This window comes from Schistocerca americana, chromosome X (genome assembly GCF_021461395.2).
Source record: "Schistocerca americana isolate TAMUIC-IGC-003095 chromosome X, iqSchAmer2.1, whole genome shotgun sequence".
NCBI lineage: Eukaryota > Metazoa > Arthropoda > Insecta > Orthoptera > Acrididae > Schistocerca > Schistocerca americana.
The window spans coordinates 864,447,760-864,471,167 of NC_060130.1; the positions used below are offsets into that span (position 1 = coordinate 864,447,760).

The window sequence follows — 23,408 nt, forward strand, 5'->3', positions numbered from 1 at the left end:
TCCATAGCTTCATATCATGGTAATGAGTAGGAAATTTGTTGAAATATTGCTTCATGATGATGATGATGATGATGATACTTGGTTGATAACATGAGATTATTTCATCATTCTGAAGACGTTTATTATATTATGCTCGTAATGATGATCACAAGACATGAACTTCTAGTAGTACGTGACTTGCAGATATAAAATTTCCAGTGGTTAGTAGCACCCTCCAATCAATACTCTGGTTAGCCGCACAATGGTGTAATGAACAATTGAGATTCAAAACCAGCATCATCAGGTTAATACCACCACTTGCTGTGATATCAGTTAAGCAGTCTTTGCATGCAGAAAAAACTGTTACGCAGTGGAATTTGTGATAAACAAGAGATGAAAATTTGTTGCCTGAGGAGACTTGTTTCTGACTGGTTTACTACACAACATCCACTGAAAGTTACAAAAATTTGCAGGAAATTTTTAATCCCTGTACATATTTCATGGGAAAGTCCCTTCAAGTTAAAGACAGTCAAGAGATGTCATCTTACTGTATGAATTGTGAAGTAATTTCTACATAGATACACCCGTCACTTACAGCCCGTGACAGTGAGTACTTTGTGCCATTTGATACTGACCATGTTTTTCACTGTTGAAAGCAGTAGGAAAAACTTAGAAAACTAACAAGGGCATTTAACTGAGTGATCTATCAATATCAACTTCAAATCCCAGCTACTGTCCTATATTTTTTGACATGCTTGGCAGTCCTCAATAGGTTTTTTATGGGCTGTGCTTTTGTAGCATTGGATGTCCAGCTGAGAGAACTACAAAGTTAGCTGAAACCTCACAGGTATATCCTTACATAATAACTTAAGAGTAATGTTTTAGTTTGGCTTTCATATATAAATCCTGTTTTCCACCTCTCTCTCTCTCTCTCTTCTCTCTCTCTCTCTCTCTCTCTCTCTCTCTCTCTCTCTTTTGACTTACCTGCCATAAAATTTACCCCATTATCATAAGTTTCAGGAATCTTTTAGTGTTATTTGCTTAGATATCATTAATAATTCCCTTTTGAGAAATGTTACTGTCACCCAAGGCACAACAAAAAGACTGTGATCGTTAGCTTTCAGCCAACAGGGCCTTTGTCAAAACACGCGCGCTCGCACACACACACACACACACACACACACACACACACACACACACACACACACACACACACACACGCCGTGCCGCCCCCCCCCCCCCCCCCCCCCCCCCCCCCACACACACACAACACACCCGCGCGCACGCCCCGCCACACACCCGCGCGCACGCCCCCGCCCACACGCCCGCCCCACACACCGCCCACACACACCCGCGCGCACGCGCCGCCCACACGCCCGCCCACACACCCGCCGCGCACGCCCGCCCCACACACCTGCGCGCACGCCCGCCCACACACCACCGCGCGCACACACACACACACACACACACACCGCGCGCGCACACACCACACACACCACACACACACACAACACACACACACACACACACACACACACACACAAGCCGCGCACGTCCGCCCCCGCCCCGCCCACACACACACACACACACACACACACACACACACACACACACCACACACCCCGCGCGCACGTCCGCCCCCGCCCACACACACACACACACCACACACCACACACACACACACCACACACACACACACACACACACCCCGCGCGCACGTCCCGCCCGCCCGCCCACACACACACACACACACACACACACACACACACACACTGCTGGAACTAAATAATCTTTTGTAGTGGGAGAAAGAATTATCAAACAGTATTTGCGATTTACTGGAACAGTGCAACAATTGGCAGATCCCATATACAAGAATACTAATACAGCCACATACATCAAACACTAAAGTTTAGGGACAGCCTACCATTAAATAACAATCAACAAAACAATGGAAAATCCAGGATGTAATGTAACAATATAATGGAAAATAATATAAATAATGAGTCTGGCTTCAGCAGCCAGAGACTGTGTGCGGGCGCGCGCGCTCGCCCGCCGCCCCCCCCCCCCCCCCCCCCCCCCCCCACAAAAGACACACACACACACACACACACACACACACACACACACACACACACACACACAGTTTCTGTCTGCTAGAAGCCAGACTCATTATTTATATTATTTTCCATTATATTGTTACATTACATCCTGGATTTTCCATTGTTTTGTTGATTGTTATTTAATGGTTATTGGTCCCTAAACTTTAGTGTTTGATGTATGTGGCTGTATTAGTATTCTTGTATATGGGATCTGCAATTGTTGCACTGTTCCAGTAAATCGCAAAATACTGTTTGATAATTCTTTCTTCCACTACAAAAGATTATTTAGTTCCATCAGTGTTTACGTTAAGATTTACTGTCAATTACAGCATCTAGTCTCTGTATACATTTTTAGAATAATCTAAGAGCAATCGTACTTCCAATGTTGTGCTTTCGATGAAGTTAAAATTCCTATTTGTATAAGCAATTACTGTGGTTGTTCTTATATATTGTCATATTTTTTTATTTTGTCTTACAGGTATCATTTTGCTGCCTGTTTCTTAAATAAAGCAGGACAGTTCAACTTTGCCCACAAAATTCTGATGAAACATTTGGCTCCAGAGTATGTAGTGAATGGTAAGAATATGGTGTGTGTCTGTGTGTGTTGTGTTTGTCGGGGGGTGGGGGGGGAGGGAGGGGAGGGAGGGAGGAGAGAATATTGGGCATTTGCCCATAGAATGCATATTTTGTTAAATCTGAAACAGCAAGTGAGCAGAAGCTGTAGGAGGAAATGTCACATCAGTAGTTCCAAATGGAATAATTCAGTTTGATGTTAGTCAAAACAAGGAGAGGGATTTGGCTAAGGTGCAGGAGGGAGAGTTTTTTTTTAGGGGTTAGGGGGACGGCAACAGGAATGGAAGTTCAGGATATAGAGAATACATTTTTATTTTTTTATTTAAATAAATAAATGACTGTCGGGTGGAAAATAGTAATAAGGTATTTTGATACTTATTATTGCTTCTAGTTTGTTTCTTCCTTTCTTAAAGAATAAGAGCATTGATTAGAATTCCCTTCAATTTTGTGGATTGCATGTATTTCACATACAATTTGCATGATGATTCACTATTACTTTTTGCTAGGTTCATAGTTACATCTTAATGCATGTGCAGTGTCATAATTATCATTTACCATCTGATTAGAGAAATCAAAGAACATTTTTATTATCTAAGTGTGTGTATTTGGAAGAAAAGAATAAAAAAAACTGTTAGCCAGAGGAAGCTGAATAACATGATGGCAGTCGTAATTGTTGGAAAGGCAAATGGAAGTGTGTTCCAATAAATTTGTGGAGCTATAAAAATAATTCCTCAAATTCCTGGTAAACTGTCCTCGTGATTCAAAAACAAAGATGGCTTGTTTAAGACCACAGTTGGCGAAGTCCCACATGTATCCTGGAATCTGAGAAAATAACCAATTGTTTAAGGGGTCTGGTGGTGTTGAGACACAGATGTCCTAAAAATAGAGATTATATGTCATCAGAATGTTTAGTAACAGATCATTTGTAAAAGACATTTGGAAATAAATAGGTTGGAAAAAAGGCATAAACTTCCCTGAAATCACTTAATGTGAATTCCATAAATGTTTTAACTAATCCATTTGATTGATTCCTTATAATGAAATCGCTTCTAAGGTTATCTTTTAAAATAGGAACTCTTCTAAAAAACTTCAGGATGTAAGGTATATCAATTGTTTAAACAAAATTTTCAAATTGTTTTTAGTATTGTTACAGGACCATCAACAGTGCTTGCTGTCTACAATGGTACTCTACGTACATTACCTTAGCAGTATTTTGAAATAAATAGTTAATAATTCCAGAAGCATACTGCTTGTAGTCACCATTTTGTATCCTTCATTAATAATTTGTTACAATTTTTTCATCAGCTTCCTTGTCACTGACTGCAATATTCATTTTTCATACATAACTACCTATGTCATGTAGTGTTCATGTGGAACACAGCAGAGCTTAGAACTTCAAACTAAAGTGAAATGTAAAATAATGCAAATAAATGTGCATCTTGCATTTTCAAGGTCACACTCCACTAGAGTACACAGTTTTGTTTTGTTAGTTGGTGTCCACAATATTTAAATTCAAGAGTGCCCTAGCTGCAGTTCAAATTTGTGAAATTTTATGTGGTGTCCACAATATTTAAATTCAAGAGTGCCCTAGCTGCAGTTCAAATTTGTGAAATTTTATGTGGTTTCATAAACTAGTGTATGAAAGCAAAGTGTGTTGTTGAAGTTATCGGCTGCCTCTGATCTGCTATGTAGTCAGTGTATCTACGTGAAGGAATATGTGCTAGGCATGGTTTTGGATACATTAGTACTATGTGGTGACATCTGAAATTGTCCTGTTCACATTATCTTTGGATTTTACATTATCTTTAGATATGAAATTGTGTAAGATGTAAAAGAATGATAGGTTATTGAAGAAAAGATGCATGCATTCACAGAGGAGGTAAAGTTGTCATTCTTCATTACAACATATTCAGAAACAGGATGTATTAGTTGGTGTTAAGGAGAGCTAAGTAATACTGGTGCTTTACTGTGTGATTCACATGGATCTAGAAATTGCAGGACTTTAACATCCTAAGCATAGAAGTATTACTGTAATACAATGTAAATAAGTTACATAAAACTGCAATCAGTCACTTTTTTTGAATAATTAAGTTTTATTCCATGAATTGGTTTTCGAACCTTTTCAGCTTCCTCTTCAGATTGTTTGTGGAGGTTACATCATTTTTTCCAGTGTAATGCTGGGTGCTGGCTCTGTAACAAGAAGATGAAACATGTTTTAATGTATTGCCTTGACTTTTGTTTATTTGCTGATATGGATGTAAATTAATTGTTCACGTACTGCGGCAGTAGGGGCGGCTTTCTTCTGTTAGTGTCCATCTGTCTGCTTCCATTTGGATGGCCATCAAGATGGAAGCAGACAGATCGACACTAACAGAAAAAAGCTGCCCATACTATGGCAGTAAGTAAAAAACATTAATTTACATCCATATCGGCAGATAAACAAAAGTCAAGGTGATATATTAAAACGTGTTTCATCTTCTTGTTACAGAGCCAGCACCCTGCATTACGCTAGAAATAATGATGTGACCTCCAGAAACCATCTGAAGATGAACATGAAAGGGTTAAAAAGCTGGTTCACGGAATAAAACATAATTATTCAAAAAATTGACTGGCTGCAGATATATATATAACTTATTTATATTCAATTAAGTCACGGGTTCTAAAATATCCATAATGGATAAGCTTAATTACTGTAATAATTTCTTACATTGTGATTCAGTTATTAGTATGTACTTCTGCTGTGATTGTCTCGATTTTTATCGAGCCCTGCTGTATTGCTTTCATTGGTGGTGGTGGTGGTGGTGGTGGTGGTGGTGGTGGTGACCAGAAGTTCAGAAATTGGGACGTTAATGGTTTAGTATTGAATGTGTCCTAAAACAAACCAGGAAAATGTTAAACTTTTTTGCATTTGAAAATCTTATGAAGAAAGAAAAGACATGACAGTTGTTGCTTAAAATTTTGTGTGTGTATGTGGAAACGTAAACTCCTTTCTTTTCCCATATTTCAGAAAAGTATAAAGAACTTCTTAAGCTGTTGAAACCTCTAGCCATTGAATGTAAGAAGGAAAACACTCTTTTTAATTGGGAGAAGGGTGGATATGTTATTTGGTTGTACCTCGAAGTGATGACAAAAATTAACCTCATGCTGAAGCATCCAGAATATGTTGATGGTTATAAACTACAGAAAGTGCAGTTGGATGCCATTAGCCTCTGTAGACTGCTTCCAGAGTTCATAGTCAATACAGAGATGGACAGGTGAGCATTTTGTATATTTATGATTTGAATCTTGAATTAATTTTGTACAGAAAATACAGTTCAGGCAGCACTTACGTATTTATTACCGAGTTTTGCAAGTTCCGGGGTTTCCACGATTTATAAAGTACAGACTACTATTTAATATTTCAAAGGTAGATAACTGATATATTCCCCTCTCCTAGCAGAGTGGCAAACTCATTAGAATAAGGCCACAGCATTTGCAAAAGAAATTAATTTTCAATACGGTGTTTGTGATGATTTTGAAGGTAAGGGATGTTAACACTTCGATAGCTAAGTGGCTAACATTTGAAGCTAACTGAAAAAGATACCAGAAATAGTTGAGTAATCAAATACACCATTTTCACAATTAAAGAGTGTCTCGAAAACAATAAAAACAAATGCTAGTCAAGCGTAATGAGTTTTAACGAAAGCGTAGAAGGGGGGGGGGGGGGGGGGGGTAGGAGAATTGGTAAATTGGTATATACTATATACCATTTGAATCCACGACAAAAATCCAATGAACTAAAAATTCATCCATTATATCTGTAATGTTAGAAAATGTTGTATAAAATTGCTTATTCTTATATTAACAATTTGGCGGTACAGCAAGACACAGTAGGCACAGAAATAGTTTGCACTATAAAATTTAATGCCCATTCTCAAGCAGAAGAAATTTCTCAAAATTGAAATGTTTTTGAATTCTCATTTAAAACTTGTTGGCCATACTAATTAATCTACAATCAATTACCTCATACTGTTGCTTTGTTTGGTATTCCACTGTACTGCACCACCTGCAGCAATTTAACAGCAACAGAAATTAAGCTGTGAATATCAGCAGGAGTGATATTGTGTATTAGATCATAGTTGCAAAAGTACTTTCATAACATTTCATTTTTCATAGCTTCGAGAGCAAGTTGCTGCTTATACATCTTCCGTGAAAACCAACATAATTTGGTACATCCAGTATCTGGGAAGTACTTCAGTCAGCTGAGTTAACTAGACAGTTTGGCGTGTAAAACTGCTTTTTATTAATAATTATACAATGTTCTGAAGGATACTGGATGAATAAAGTAAAGCTGACCCCAAAATGTTGGGTGGGATGGAAGATAAAATTATTTTGTGTGGCTCAAAGGCCTGGTGCAAGTTTTCATTTGGATGCTACTTCAGCCACTTGTTCATTTCTAGCCTACCCCAGTAATACTACTGTAGAAAGGGTACCTGCTGTTTAACATGGTCTCAGAACCTCGCTTTGTTCCTAGTGAAAGTTTGCATCATTCAGTTGTGCAGCCTAGGTTAGAGGCAGATTGAAAAACTGCCATGGTTCAACTGGGATTCAATTCTGCCACCTCTGGTTTCCCAGTCTGGCGCATTACCACAAGACCACCAGGCCCAACAGATGAAAGAAGTAGTAGGTGATAAAAGAAAAAGTCCAGGCATGACTTGTGAACGCCCCATGGACATTTATACGAGGGGTGCTGAAAAATAATGCTGCTGAATTTTTCATGCGAAAGCTCTTCAAACTTTTTAAATGAGGCAAATGTTACTAACATTCAACATCTCCATTCTTCATGTGTAGACACTTGCTTCTCAACATCATCACCCTGGTGATGAACACAGGTCTCCCAGTGAGAGACCAGTTTGTTGATACTGATTGTAGAATGTTTGACTTCTTCACGGAGCCACAAACTAATATCTGCTTGCACCGCTTCATCACTATCAGAGTGAAGTCCTCGAAGATGTGTTTTACGTTTTGGAAGTAGATGAAAATCAAATGGAGCCAAGTCAGGAATGTCTGCAGGATGATCAATGACAGTGAACACAAGGTGCCAATTTGTTGCAGATATTGCAGCAATCGTGTGTGGTCTGGCATTGTCATGCTGAAAGAGAGGGTGCTCCATGTGTCGACAAACACTTCGAATTTGAAACTTGATTACAGCTCGCTGTTTCTTGTGCACTAATATAGTTATATTACACGCTAAAATTTGGAGCGCTCTAACAGAAGAGGGCTGCAAATATCTAGACATTAAGAAGGAAGATACAAAATGTTAATTTTTTAATTTAAAAGACCTTTTGAGTTTTCAGCCAAAATATTTGTAGGCACTGCTTTTAAGCATGCCCTTTTTGTAGCATGGCATTTACCCATTGTGCTGTTGCACAACAGAGCGATGCATGTTTCATAGTGAAATTCTCATTTACCTTTGATGCAATTTGCAATATGCCAGAATAGAACGTTTTGTGCATGTTACATATTAACAAATGCTATAAAGGGGCATGTTTTTTTATGGATGTTCAATGCACCAGCATCTAAAAACAGAATTTTCTCATTGTGTACCTGTTTTAATACAAATATCACAGAATGACATTTTACCTTGTTGTTGTTGTTGTTGTTGTTGTTGTTGTTGTTGTGGTCTTCTTTCCGAAGACTGTTTTGATGCACCTCTCCATGCTACTCTATCCTGTGCAAGCTTCTTCATCTCCCAGTACCTGCTGCAACCTACATCCTTCTGAGTCTGTTTAGTGTATTCATCTCTTTGTCTCCCTCTATGATTTTTACCCTCCACGCTGCCCTTCAATACTAAATTGGTGATCCCATGATGCCTCAGAATATTTCCTACCAAGCGATCCCTTCTTCTAGTCAAGTTGTGCCACAAATTTCTCTTCTCCCCAATTCTGTTCAATACCTCCTCATTAGTTATGTGATCTACTCATCTAATCTTCAGCATTCTTCTGTAGCACCACATTTCGAAAGCTTCTATTCTCTTCTTGTCTAAACTATTTATCATCCATGTTTCACTTCCATACATGGCTACATGCCGCACAAATACTTTCAGAAATGACTTCCTGACATTTAAATCTATACTCGATGTTAACAAATTTCTCTTCAGAAATGCTTTCGTTGCCATTGCCAGTCTACATTTTATATTCTCTCTATTTCGACCATCATCGGTTATTTTGCTCCCCAAATAGCAAAACTCATTTACTACTTTAAGCGTCTCATTTCCAAATCTAATTACCTCCGCATCACCCGATTTAATTAGACTGCATTCCATTATCCTCGTTTTGCTTTTGTTGATGTTCATCTTATATCCTCCTTTCAAGACACTGTCCATTCCGTTCAGCTGCTCTTCCAGGTCCTTTGCTGTCTCTGACCGAATTACAATATCATCGTCGAACCTTAAAGTTTTTATTTCTTCTCCGTGGATTTTAATTCCTACTCCGAATTTTTCTTTTGTTTCCTTTCCTGCTTGCTCAAATACAGATTGAATAACATCGGGCATAGGCTACAACCCTGTCTCACTCCCTTCCCAACCACTGCTTCCCTTTCATGCCCCTCGACTCTTATAACTGCCATCTGGTTTCTGTACAAATTGTAAATAGTCCTTCGCTCCCTGTATTTTACCACTGCCACCTTCAGAATTTGAAAGAGAGTATTCCAGTCAGCATTGTCAAAAGCTTTCTCTAAGTCTACAAATGCTAAAAATATAGGTTAGCCTTTCCTTGATCCATTTTCCAAGATAAGTCGTAGGATCAGTATTACCTCACGTGTTCCAACATTTCTACGGAATCCAAACTGATCTTCCCCGAGGTCGGCTTCTACCAGTTTTTCCATTCGTCTGGAAAGAATTTGTGTTAGTATTTTGTAGGCATGACTTATTAAACTGATAGTTCGGTAATTTTCACATCTGTCAACACCTGCTTTCTTTGGGATTGGAATTATTATATTCTTCTTGAAGTCTGAGGGTATTTCGCCTGTCTCGTACATCTTGCTCACCAGATGGTAGAGTTTTGTCATGGCTGGCTCTCCCAAGGCTGTCAGTATTCTAATGGAATGTTGTTTGCTCCTGGGGCCTTGTATCAACTCAGGTCTTTATGTGCTCTGTCACTCTCTCCACGCGGTATCATATCTCCCATTTCTTCTTCATCTACATCCTCTTCCATTTCCATAGTATTGTCCTCAAGAACATCGCCCTTGTATAGGCCCTCTATATACAACTTCCACTTTCTGCTTTCCCTTCTTTGCTTAGAACAGGGTTTCCATCTGAGCTCTTGATCTTCATGCAAGTGGTTCTCTTTTTTCCAAAGGTCTCTTTAATTTCCCTGTAGGCAGTATCTATCTTATCTCTAGTGATATATGCCTCTACATCTTTACATTTACATTTTACCTTATCAACAGTATAAAGAAAAGAGGGATGACTGCTCTCAGTATAGACGACAAGTTGAGTTGCAGACAGGCACAAGGCAAAGTGTATGTAGCTTTCAGCCAAAGCTATCTTTAGTAAAGGAACATGACATTCATTCACACAAGCAAGCACACTTCACGCACACATGACCAATGTCTGTAGCATCTCGGACTGGAATCGAACTGTTACATAGCATGGAAGTAGCAGTGTAGGGGGTGGGGGTGGGGGTGGGGGGGTGGTAAGGGATAGGGATAGATAGGGATACCAAGGTATTGGGGGGGGGGGGTAAAAGATCAGTGCCTGGTGGGATATGCAGGGACTAGACTCCTAGACTGCCAACAGGCGCAGTACAAGGGGTGCACTAGTTTCAGCAGAGCTGGTCTATGACGTGGCTGCTTTCACAAGTGGTGTGGCCTCTGATGGGGTAGGATAATCCTGTGACAGGAATGGAATAGGAAGTGATGGGTGGGTGGACTGGGCAGGTCTTGTTTCTGGTCTTCCACAAGGATATGATCCCTGTGGCTAGGGGTTGGAATTGGGAGTGGCATAGGGGCAGAGGGATGGACAAGGATGTTGTGGAGGTTGGGTGAGTGATGGAACACTGCTTTAGGAGGGGCAGGGAGGATCTTGGATAGTATGTCCATCATTTCAGGGCATGACGATAGGTAATCAAAGTCATGATGAAGGATATGGTTTACTTATTCCCTTCCGGGGTGTTATTAGCTGACAAAGGGGGCACTCTTTTGTAGCTGGTTCTTGGGGTTGTAGGGATGATGGGAGTGTTTTGGGAAATGGCAAGGAACATCTATTTGCTGACTAGGTCTGGGGGTAGTGCCTATCTGTAAAGGCCTTGGTGAGACCATCAACTTGCTAGGTAGGGGAGTTCTTGTCACTGCAGATAAGCCATCCCTGGGTGGCCAGGCTGTTTGGGGGGGATTTATTGGTATGGAAGGGATGACAGCTTTCACAATGCAGGTACTGTTGGTGGTAGATTGGTTTAATATGGACAGAGGTGTGGATGGAGCCATCAGAGAGATGATGGTCAACATCCAGGAAGGTGACGTGGGTTGAAGAGGACTAGGTGAAGCAGATGGGAGAGAAGGTGTTGAGGTTTTGAAAGAATGAGGATAGGGTGTCTTGGCCCTTAATCCAAAGCATGCAGAAATCATCAATGAACCTGAACCAGACTATGGGTTTGTCATTTTGGGAGATCAGGAAGGTCTTTCCTAGATGGTCCATTAACAGGTTGGCGTAGGAGGGTGCCATGTAGGCACGCATGGCTGTGCCAAGGATTTGTTAGTAGTTGAGAGTTACAATAAATTTATTAAAATGCATGTGGAATGAGGTGGTAGGTTTGGAGTCTGAAGGGCATAGGGTAAGGTAGTGTTCAGTAGTGGTAAGACCATGTGTGTAAGGTATGTTGGTATGTAGGTAAGTTGTGTCAACAGTGACAAGTAGAATCCAAGAGGTAGAGGAGTGGGGATGGAGGGTAGTCTGTGAAGGAGGTTGTTGGTATCAAAGATGGACAAGTGGTTATAGGTGTTGGACAGTGAGGGCTAAAATTCTTCCAGTGGGGGCTCAATAATCAGCTACAACTGAGCATCCGAGATTGCTGGGTTTGTGGACTATGGGGAGCATGTAGGAGATCGGTGTGCAGGGTTTCATAGGGGTGAGGAGGGAAATTGATTCAGGCGAGAGGGGTCTGTGAAGGGCCTCGCTCTATGAACAGGGATTGGAGGTTATGTTGGACTTCGGATGGGATCAGTCTGGCAGAATAGTCAGATAATTGGCAGAGGCATTCCACCAGGTAGTCACTGGGATTCATAGCAACAGTGGTGGAACCTCTGGCTGTAGGTAGGGTGATTGCATCAGGATTTGTTTTGACATTGTGTATGGATGCCCTTTCTTTTGCTGAAAATTTGGTGTTCTGGGGAAGGATGGTGAGGCCAAGTCGGAAGTAAGGAATTCCTGGAAGGTGAGCAGGGTGTGGTTAGGTGGGAGGGGCAAATCACAGTTGTGTAGTGGTATGAACTGGAAGAGGCAGAGTTCATTGTGGACTAAGTTGAGTTTGGTTGGAGGGGTTGGTGGCAAAGAAATGTTTTTATTGCAGGGATTGGGAGGAGTAGAATAGGTCTTCAACAAGTCGTTAAATTTGGGATTAGGGCTAAAGGTGAAGCCTTTGGATAGGACTTAAACTTCTATGGGGATGAGGTTTTTCATGGAAATGTTAAGTGTCGCAGGAATGTTTCAGTTCTGGATTTGGTGGAATGTTGGTAGGAAGTTTTGGGGCATGTGGCAGGTTGAAAAGGTCAGCTAAGCAGGTTCTGGGTGATATGAGGGGTTAAGAAGGAGGGACACTGTCTGTCGGGTAGGTGTTGGATAGTAATGCCCCTAGGTGGCAGTAGGATATCAGCAGGTGTGGATAACTTACGAAAGTGGTGTCTGGAGTGCTCTTCCAGGTGCTGGTGAGTAAGGGACTGGATTTCAGAGATGTGATGTATGTAGTAAAGGTTGAACAGTAGCAGTATCTTGCTGGGAGAGCAGAGACTGTTCGGGAATATCTCTGCAGTGGAGATGCGTTTTTGCAGTACAAAGTTTGTAAGGGCCAGGGACTGGTGGAATCTGGAAAGATGGAGGTCACTGTGAAAGAAGGGGTGGGATCCAGAGCAAGGAATTTTTATGGCTAGGCCATTGATTGGATTCCATGATTTAGCCATCATTTACAAAACAGTATGTGGGACTGGGTTTTAGCCACGGAAAGGGATACTTCTCTGAAATGGTGCAGAAAGATGGAGTTGGGGTGCATTGTGGCAGGGATGGCGTAGGATAATGGGAATGATGAGCAAATGTAGGTGTTAGTTGGTTGTGAGGGGAGCAGAATGACAGAAAAGACGTCCATAAATGTATTACGCTACCTGTGAAAGCAGTAATGTCACACACCAGCTCTGCTGCAATCATTGTACACCTTTCTATGTTGGTATGACAACCAGCCAGCTCTCCACCAGGATGAACATACACCGCCAAACTGTGGCAAAGAGTAAAGTAGACCACCCTGTGACACAACATGCAGCTGAACATAACACGCTTGATTTCAATGGCTACTTTAGTATCTGAGCCAACTGGATCCTCCCCTCCACCACCAGCTTTTCTTAACTGTGCAGATGGGTGTTACCCTTAAAACACATTCTTTGCTCTGGAAATTATCCTGGCGTCAGCTGTAACCTACGGATCCCATACGCCCCACCCAAGTTTCCACCCCACTTTCTATTACTTCCTCCCTATTCTTACCTCCCACCCTTGTTGTGTGCCGCCCTCTGCCAATACACCTGCCAGTCTGTCCTCTCGTGCCTCATATAATTTTTCACACCCTTCACATCTCCCTGCCTCACGACCTCTTGATGGTGTGCCTGTTGGTGCAGTGTGCATGTTCTGTCAGACGGTGCTCTTCTCCCCCCCCCCCCTCTCCCCCCCCCGCCCCCCCCCCCCCACCAATGCGTGGCTACCCCTTCCCTGCCCTCTCCAGATTGCTGCTTCTGTGCTACATGACAGTTGCATTCTGGTCAAAGCTGCCGGAGATGGCAGTCACGTATATGAGATATGAGGTGCGCTTGCTTTCTATTTTTGTGTGTGTGTGTGTGTGTGTGTGTGTGTGTGTGTGTGTTTTCGTTGGTTTTCTTTATTGAAGAAGGCTTTAGCCAAAAACTGTGTGTAATTGTCTTTCCCTCGTGGCTGTCTACAACTCAACATGTAATCTTTATGGTGAGTAGCAATCTACCTTTTCTTTATATTGTTGATATTGCAACCTGGAGTTTCCATTGCTAAATTTTACTGCATGAACCTCCACATCAAATATGTGTGTACAACCTGTTCCACGACACCCAACTGCAGAACAGTAGTAACGGTGTATATGTGATCAGATATGATGAGCAATGAAGGTAATGAGTTACTAATAACATTGGTCAACACTCATTTTCTTGCCAAGGATATTTGAGTGGCTTTAGGATGGGTTAGTGGTGCTGAGGACGAATATAGCAACCATTTATGCAGTTTGACTCTAGTTTTTGACATAATGCATGATTTATTCAAAAAATTAGAAAAAATTGCTAATACTGAACTCGAGCGCTACAAACTACAATGAAAAAAGAAAATAATCTTTATAAATAGCTTCTATGAAAACCTGACAGGCATTTGTCCACGTATAAAACATAATTGAAAAGTTTCTCTATAAGTATATCATTTTCCGTCCATGATGAACCGCTTCCTGCACGTTTTCCTTTTATAGGTCTCTTCAGAACAGTCACGTTGCAGATTCCAGCAATAATCTGCCATCATATGCCTGTCCCATCTTCCTTTATATCTTTCCTCTATTCCTTTCATATCTTGATGGAACCGCTCTCCTTGTTCCTCACTGAAATCACCTAGATTACGAGGAAATCGATCCAAGTGGCTGTGAAGGAAGTACAATTTTATGCTCATGTTAGCTCCTAAGTTTTGAAAGTTAGTGATCATGTTTTTGACCAGTTCCTCGTAATTGGGAGCTTTATGATTGCCCAAAAAACATTTTACAACAGCGACAAAACTGTTCCAGGCCGATGCTTCAGTGACAGTCATGACACTTGTAAAATTGGTATCGTTGATGAGCCTGCGAATTTGAGGACCATCAAATATTCCTGCCTTAAGTTTTTCACTACTGAGTCCAGGGAACGTATTGCAGATGTATGTGAAGCAATTACCATTTCTGTCTAAAGCTTTGGTGAATTGCTTCATTAGTCCTAACTTAATATGTAATGGTGGAAGAACAATCTTGTCCCTACTAACCAGAGGTTCATTAATGATGTTTGCTTCACCAACAGCCATATGTTTCCTTGGAGGCCATGTTTTCTGCTTCCAATGTTCGTGCTTTGCCCTACTATCCCACATGCAGATAAAACATGGGTGCTTTGTGTATCCACTTTGTTGTCCAAGCAAGAAGTTCACCATTTTCAAATCACCACAAATCAACCACTGGTGCTGCATATACTGAATTTTCTGCAGAACCATCTTGATGTTAGCATATGCTTCACAAAGTTTTGTTGAGTGGGCAATTGGAATAGATGCGTAACGATTGCCATTGTGTAGGAGAACACATTTTAAGCTTCTAGTGGAACTGTCTATGAAGAGACGCCAGTCCTCTGGTCTATATTCCGGCAGCCCCAATTCAAGTAAAAGTCCAGGTATATTGCTGCAATACACTATAACCTCTTCTTGGTTGAAGTATGGAAGAAGGTTTTCTTCTCTCGTCCGGTAAGCTGTTATTTTAACACTTGGATGAAGACAGTTCTTTTCCTTAAGCCTGGATGCTAAGAGTTCTGATGCTTGCTTTGAAAGATTGAGTTCTCGTATCAAGTCACTGAGCTCCTTCTGGTCGAACTGCTGGGGTTGTGTCTCACGTCCTTCGTATTCCGAACCACTACTTTTACATTCCTCGCCGTGCACGTCGTCATCTGATGATGTTAGCGTGGGTAATGTTGTGAAGGTTGGTACAGGAACATCGTTGCTGTGCACCACCAGTCTTCTTGCTGACTCCAAATCGGGATATTCCAACTTTCGTTTTTTTGAACCTATTAAAACCTTTCACATTAACAATGCAAAAATAGCAATCATCTGTATGGTTCTTCTGCTCTCGCCATACCATAGGCACTCCGAAGTTTAAGCTTTTCCTTTTTCGTTTTGTCCACTGCCGTAAGCACTCCACACAGCATTTACAAACTTTATGGGGTGCCCACGCCTTGTCTTGATCTCCAAGTTTAATTCTGAAATATGCCAGATACGCTTCCTCCACAAAAGGAGTGATATTCTTCCTGTTCTTTTGAAGAACGTATTCACCACAAATGTAGCAGAACTCATCTGGATGGTTCACGCAAAGACGGCGTGAAGAACTCATGTTTTCCTAAAACAAAATTGCACAAATACTACAAATTATGCAGAACTTTCTTGTATTTGCATGTCAATCACATCCAACAAACATCATTAATTGTTTTGTGTGAAATGAATACTCGCCTCTTATTTGCTACGTCACGATGAAAAGGTTCTATCTCCTTGAAGCTGCACTGCACATGTGTGTGACTTTCGACCATTGCCATGTTTCTTGTTTACACTGAACGCTACCTATCGGCTGTTGCGGGGATTACCTCGGCCAACAAATGAATGTCGAGTACCGCCGAATTCAAATCTGCACAACCCTCAATATCTTCAACACACGCACCGCACAACAGGACTGAACACATGCTGATGGTGTGATGTTTGCATGATGTAATCCTCAACCACACAGATGCACTCCCTGAGCACAATTGTTTAATAAAGATAGTACAATATCACTAATTAAAAAACAGGTAGCAAATACAGTACACCATATATGGACCCTGCAGTCGATATTATCCACATGAAACTCTCATTTCCACAAATAACCTATATCTCAAAAACCAGAGCCAATTTGGAAAAAGTACAAATATACTCGGAATGAGTATCATAACAATATCCCATTTTCGTTCAAACTTCACTGGCAACGAAAAAAAAAAATTATTTTGTAGAGCTGTGTAATTTTTAATGGGTACCTACTTCAAATGATGATACTTTTACAAACCTATCTATCACCCCTACACGTAAGTCTTTCATTCAGTCTGTCCACCCCTGGGTGGTGCATCTGCAGTGATAAAATGTCCTCTTAACCAGTTACACTAAAGGTCACCCTCATTGCCTCAAATCATCCTGAACTTGAATGGCTTAACACATCCTTCACTGAGGTGTCAAATAGCTAACATGCCCTTCACATGAACCTGAAATCATTCAGAAGTTGCTGATGACGGACTTGGAACCTCAGCCATGTGCGACTGAATACCATCATCAGAAGCCCTCTAAGCTGTCCGCTCTACCCACACAAGCAATTCCTCCCACAAATGAGGAAACTCATTGTGTTTGTTGTTGTGGTCTTCAGTCCTGAGACTGGTTTGATGCAGCTCTCCATACTACTCTATCCTGTGCAAGTTTCTTCATCTCCCAGTACCTACTGCAACCTACATCCTTCTGAATCTGCTAAGTGTATTCGTCTCTTGGTCTCCCTCTACGATTTTTACCCTCCACGCTGCCCCCCAATGCTAAATTTGTGATCCCTTGATGCCTCAGAACATGTCCTACCAACCGGTCTCTTCTTCTCGTCAAGTTGTGCCACAGACTCCTCTTCTCACCAATTCTATTCAATACCTCCTCATTAGTTATGTGATCTACCCATCTAATCTTCAGCATTCTCCTGTAGCACCACATTTCGAAAGCTGCTATTCTCTTCCTGTCCAAACTATTTATCGTCCACGTTTCACTTCCATACATGGCTACACTCCATACAAATACTTTCAGAAACGACTTCCTGACACTTAAATCTATACTCGATGTTAACAAATTCCTCTTCTTCAGAAACGCTTTCCTTGCCATTGCCAATCTACATTTTATATCCTCTCTACTTAGACCATCATCAGTTATTTTGCTCCCCAAATAGCAAAACTCCTTTACTACTTTAAGTGTCTCATTTCCTAATCTAATTCCCTCAGCATCACCCAGCTTAATTCGACTACATTTCATTATCCTCGTTTTGCTTTTGTTGATGTTCATCTTACATCCTCCTTTCAAGACACTATCCATTCCCTTCAACTGCTCTTCAAAGTGCTTTGCTGCCTCTGACAGAATTACAATGTCATCGGCGAACCTCAAAGTTTTTATTTCTTCTCCATGGATTTTAATACCTACTCATAATTTTTCTTTTGTTTCCTTTACTGCTTGCTCAATATACAGATTGAATAACATTGGGGAGAGGCTACAACCCTGTCTCACTCCCTTCCCAACCACTGCTTCCCTTTCATGCCCCTCGACTCTTATAACAGCCATCTGGTTTCTGTACAAATTGTAAATAGCCCTTCGCTCCCTGTATTTTACCCCTGCCCCCTTTAGAATTTGAAAGAGAGTATTCCAGTCAACATTGTCAAAAGCTTTCTCTAAGTCTACAAATGCTAGAAACGTAGGTTTGCCTTTCCTTAATCTTTCTTCTAAGATAAGGCGTAAGGTCAGTATTGCCTCACGTGTTCCAATATTTCTACGGAATCCAAACTGATCTTCCGCGATGTTGGATTCTATCAGTTTTTACATTCGTCTGGAAAGAATTCGTGTTAGTATTTTGCAGCTGTGACTTATTAAACTGATAGTTCAGTAATTTCCACATCTGTCAACACCTGCTTTCTTTGGGATTGGAATTCTTTTATTCTTCTTGAAGTCTGAGGGTATTTCGCATGTTTCATACATCTTGCTCACCAGATGGTAGAGTTTTGTCAGGACTGGCTCTCACAAGACCGTCAGTAGTTCTAATGGAATGTTGTCTACTCCCGGGGCCTTATTTCGGCTCAGGTCTTTCAGTGCTCTGTCAAAGTCTTAACACAGTATCGTATCTCCCATTTCCTCTTCAGCTACATTCTCTTCCATTTCTATAATATTGTCCTCAAGTACATCACCCTTGTATAGACCCTCTATATACTCCTTCCACCTTTCTGCTTTCCCTTCTTTGCTTAGAACTGGGTTTCCATCTGAGCTCTTGATATTCACACAAGTGGTTCTCTTTTCTCCAAAGGTCTCTTTAATTTTCCTGTAGGCAGTATCTATCTTACCCCTAGTGAGATAAGCCTCTACATCCTTACATTTGTCCTCTAGCCATCCCTGCTTAACCATTTTGCACTTCCTGTCAATTTCATTTTTGAGAAGTTTGTATTCCTTTTTGCCTGCTTCATTTACTGCATTTTTATATTTTCTCCTTTCATCAATTAAATTCGGTATTTCTTCTGTTACCCAAGGATTTCTACTAGCCCTTGTCTTTTTACCTATTTGATCCTCTGCTGCCTTCGCTACTTCATCCCTCAGAGATGCCCATTCTTATTCTAGTGTACTTCTTTCCCCCACTGCTGTCAATTGTTCCCTTATACTTTCCCTGAAACTCTGTACAACCTCTGGTTCTTTCAGTTTATCCAGGTCCCATCTCCTTAAATTCCCACCTTTTTGCGGTTTCTTCAATTTTAATCTGCAGTTCATAACCAATAGATTATGGTCAGAGTCCACATCTGCCCCTGGAAATGTCTTACAATTTAAAACCTGGTTCCTAAATCTCTGTCTTACCATTATATAATCTATCTGATACCTTTTAGTATCTCCGTGATTCTTCCAGGTATACAACCTTCTTTTATGATTCTTGAACCAAGTGTTAGCTATGATTAAGTTATGCTCTGTGCAAAATTCTACCAGGCGGTTTCCTCTTTCCTTTCTTAACCCCAATCCATATTCACCTACTATGTTTTCTTCTGTCCCTTTTCCTACAATCGAATTCCAGTCACCCATGACTATTAAATTTTCGTGTCCCTTCACTATCTGAATAATTTCTTTTATCTCATCGTACATTTCATCAATTTCTTCATCGTCTGCAGAGCTAGTTGGCATATAAACTTGTACTACTGTAGTAGGCATGGGCTTTGTGTCATCTTGGCCACAATAATGCGTTCACTATGCTGTTTGTAGTAGCTTACCCGCACTCCTATTTTTTTATTCATTATTAAACCTACTCCAGCATTACCCCTATTTGATTTTGTATCTATAACCCTGTATTCACCTGACCAAAAGTCTTGTTCCTCCTGCCACCGAACTTCACTAATTCCCATTATATCTAACTTTAACCTATCCATTTCCCTTTTTAAATTTTCTAACCTACCTGCTCGATTAAGGGATCTGACATTCCACGCTCTGATCCGTAGAACGTCAGTTTTCTTTCTCCTGATAAAAACGTCCTCTTGAGTAGTCCCCGCCCGGAGATCCGAATGGGGGACTATTTTACCTCCGGAATATTTTACCATACAGTAAAGCTGCATGCCCTCGGGAAAAATTACGGCTGTAGTTTCCCCTTGCTTTCAGCCGTTTGCAGTACCAGCACAGCAAGGCCGTTGTGATTATTGTTACAAGGCCAGATCAGTCGATCATCCAGACTGTTGCCCTTGCAACTACTGAAAAGGCTGCTGCCCCTCTTCAGGAACCACATGTTTACATTTGTCTGGCCCCTCAACAGAGACCCCTCTGCTGTGGTTGCACCTACAGTACGGCCATCTGTATCACTGAGGCACGGAAGCCTCCCCACCAACAGCAAGGTCCATGGGAAACTCATCACTCGTTCAAAAATTGAAGAAAGCAGCAGCTAGACCTTCACATTAGTGATCACTCTCCCTTTCTGATGTGATTTTACTGTCAAGTATATTGATGTCCACATGGAGGGTCAAGAGAGCCAGGCACTGTCTAATGCTCCATCGACCTATTTGGTAGATCACAGCTGCTGAGGGGGCGGGGCAATCATCATTAGCCATTGGCTACCACAGGGACTTCTATGTTGCAGTGGAATGTACACAGATACCGATTGGATTTGCAAGAATTACGGCTCCCAGGAGAGACTATTCTGCATCTGCTTACAAGAAACTGATTTTAAAGTCGCCAGTATACCTGCTTTAAAGGGCTACCAGTCTTACAGGGAGGAGGGTATTACTGGAGACAGGGATAAGTGTGGAGTGCCTGTTTCCATCAGTGACAGATGCCAGTCCTTTCGTGCCACTCTTACCATGACTCTACGAGCAGTTGCAGTGGAAGTTAAAATCACAGTGTGCTCTTTTTATATTTCACCTCATGATCGATTGGATGGAGATGGAATGACAGAACTCTTGTGGGGCATGGAATGTGCCGTTCCTTCTATTGGGCAACTTCAGTGCACACTATGTGGTGTGTGTGTGTGTGTGTGTGTGTGTGTGTGTGTGTGTGTTTTGGATAATTGTATTATATTGTCCTGAGTGTGTATTTGTTTCCTGTGTCTTCAGGTTATGCAGAATTGACATCTGTGATCGACTTTTTGATTTGGTCGGTGAATTCGTAAGATTGCAGAGGAATGATCAAATGAGCTGTCGCATCCTTCTGTATATGACTACAAAATTGCCTGTGCCAGATAATTTTAAAGTACGAGAAAGAAGGAACTTCATCGAGAACTGGCCTGCAGACTTCGCAAACTCTAGATTTTTCACATGAGAATCAGCATGAATTTTAATAACTTTCATGTGACTGTAAAACCATGGTACATTTTTCTGAAATTAAAAAAAAAAAAAAAACAGTTTTGTTTTGTTGTTGTTGTTGTGCAACCTCCTTCAGTACGTACAGGAAATGTTTAAGAGATTTATTATGTGATTTATAATCAGGATTTTTTTTAATTTATGATCTATAACATGTTACGTGTGTGTGTGTGTGTGTGTGTGTGTGTGTGTGTGTGTGTGTGTGTGTGTTACACACCGGAATAGCAGTTTTTGAAATGATGTCACTCTTCAATACTTATCTGAGTTTATATATTCTATACTTTTTGAGAAATAAGTATTAATTAACAGTGAAGTGAAATATTTATAACTTTGGTTTAATATAAATATTTTCTCAAAGTTCAGTTAGGAAACCCTCATAAACTAAACATTCTTTTTTGTACTTGAACTAAGTCGCATTAGCACTTGGGCTTTTAACATACAATAAACAGTTTGTAGTATTAGCTCCATTAATCAAGGAAATCATTGCTAATTTTATGCCCCAAAACTGAAAATATGGTTTTATTAATGATCGTGTATACTGATATCTTAAAGGACATTATTGGTGAAAGTTTTGAATTTTTTGTGCCTTTAACGTGCCTTTTTGAAGATCTATACTTGTAACAGTTTTAGCTTACTTTTGTGATATGAAATTGTCAGTATGTTAGTTTGAAGTTTCCACAAAAATGTATTCAATATTTCTGTAGTGTTTATGTGTTGAGTAATGTTCTTGTTATGTGTTTAATAATTATTTCAAGAGGTCCCATCCTGTGCAAGATGACAATTAAAAATACTGAGTCTTCTGTAATTGTTGTTTGATGTCTGACTTTCATATAACACATCCAAAGGACACTCTCTCAGCAGAAATTTTGTCTTTTTACGGTTTTTTTATATACATGATTGAAAATACAGTTATTTACGAAAACCACCAGAGCATTAATAAAAATATATCCATAAATGAAGTTTTATGAAAATATAATGTACAAGAAAACAAAAGTGAAACAACAGGTAATAAGTGGTCTCGTGTTCTAAGATACAAGTTCCCACATATGACACACATGATCAAAGAAAATGCTTTACCAATATATAAAATTTTCTCCAGTTTTAGGACTTTTCCATGTTTAACTAAATTCATAATAGGCACACAACAGCGGAATATACTTCCCAACTGTTGAAACTTAGCAGTTGTGTTCGTAGTTGGGCACCATGATCAAGATATGGACACTCATCTTCCCCACCCCCTCCCCTTCTTCTATCTTCTGCCTTTGTTTTGAAATACTGAATAATAGCCGGGAGGAAGTGTGGATAGGAAATGGCACAAACACAGATTTACATCCTATTTAGGAGGCAAAACGGTAGAAACACAACCCAGATGTTCTGCGGTAATAAAGCAAAAACTGAAAATATGAACAGAAGTGCTTTCAATTGGAGACAGTCTGAAAATGAATCAGTGATCATATTTTTGGCACTTTATTTTACAGGTCTGTCTTGATCACATAAATTTTTACATTTCACTATGACTGGTTTCGGCTACTGCCATCTTCAGATCTGTTAGAAGAACAAAAACCGTGTGTAACAAACTAAGCTAATTTGCTGATGCTAAACCTATAAAAGTCCTGGTGCTACATAAGAAAGATAAAATGTTTACATGATAAACAGCCATGTATACCAGCCATACACACCATAAAATATTCTGATGTAGTATCAACATCAACTATACATGTAGGTACATAGTAAGTGCTGGTGGTGATCTGAATGCGTTTGGCATTTATGCAAGGAAACTGAGGCCAGCAGAGGGCACTATAGCTTGGCTACACAATTAACCAGTATCGCAACTGTAATGGTTAAAATGTGGTATGCATAGTCATTAATTAAAATTACTTCACATAGCAAAACGAGCATCTGATAATAAAACGTGTACTGACATACTCCACGTGGAATTGAATCCATACTTAAAATCCACATATAAAGTGCAAATATTAATAATGTGAAACTTCTAGCCTGGCAAGGTAAAACATTCAGTTGTATAAAAGTCGGTAATTAAGAAAACGGTGACAATTAATTAAAAATATAAAAAATTCATAGTTGATAATACATCCGTAGTGTGGTCTCAATGGCAGCACGTCACGGTTTCTCTGTGTGATGTCCTTGTTTTCCTGTGGA

At 40.5% G+C, this 23,408-nt stretch overlaps 1 protein-coding gene across 4 annotated transcripts in view; it reads left to right on the forward strand.

Moving 5' to 3' along the window:
- LOC124554933 (nuclear pore complex protein Nup98-Nup96-like) overlaps positions 1 to 22,053 on the forward strand; it is a 236,048-nt gene extending 213,995 nt beyond the window's left edge. For 3 of the 4 annotated variants that reach the window (XM_047128630.1, XM_047128629.1, XM_047128631.1), the window contains 3 exons: positions 2,557 to 2,654; positions 5,659 to 5,905; positions 21,003 to 22,053. In XM_047128630.1, the coding sequence (XP_046984586.1) occupies positions 2,557 to 2,654; positions 5,659 to 5,905; positions 21,003 to 21,207 (550 nt within the window). In that variant the 3' untranslated portion in view covers positions 21,208 to 22,053. The remainder of the gene's footprint in view (positions 1 to 2,556; positions 2,655 to 5,658; positions 5,906 to 21,002) is intronic. The other variant, XM_047128632.1, reaches the window with a different exon arrangement.
- The last annotated feature ends 1,355 nt before the right edge of the window (positions 22,054 to 23,408 follow it).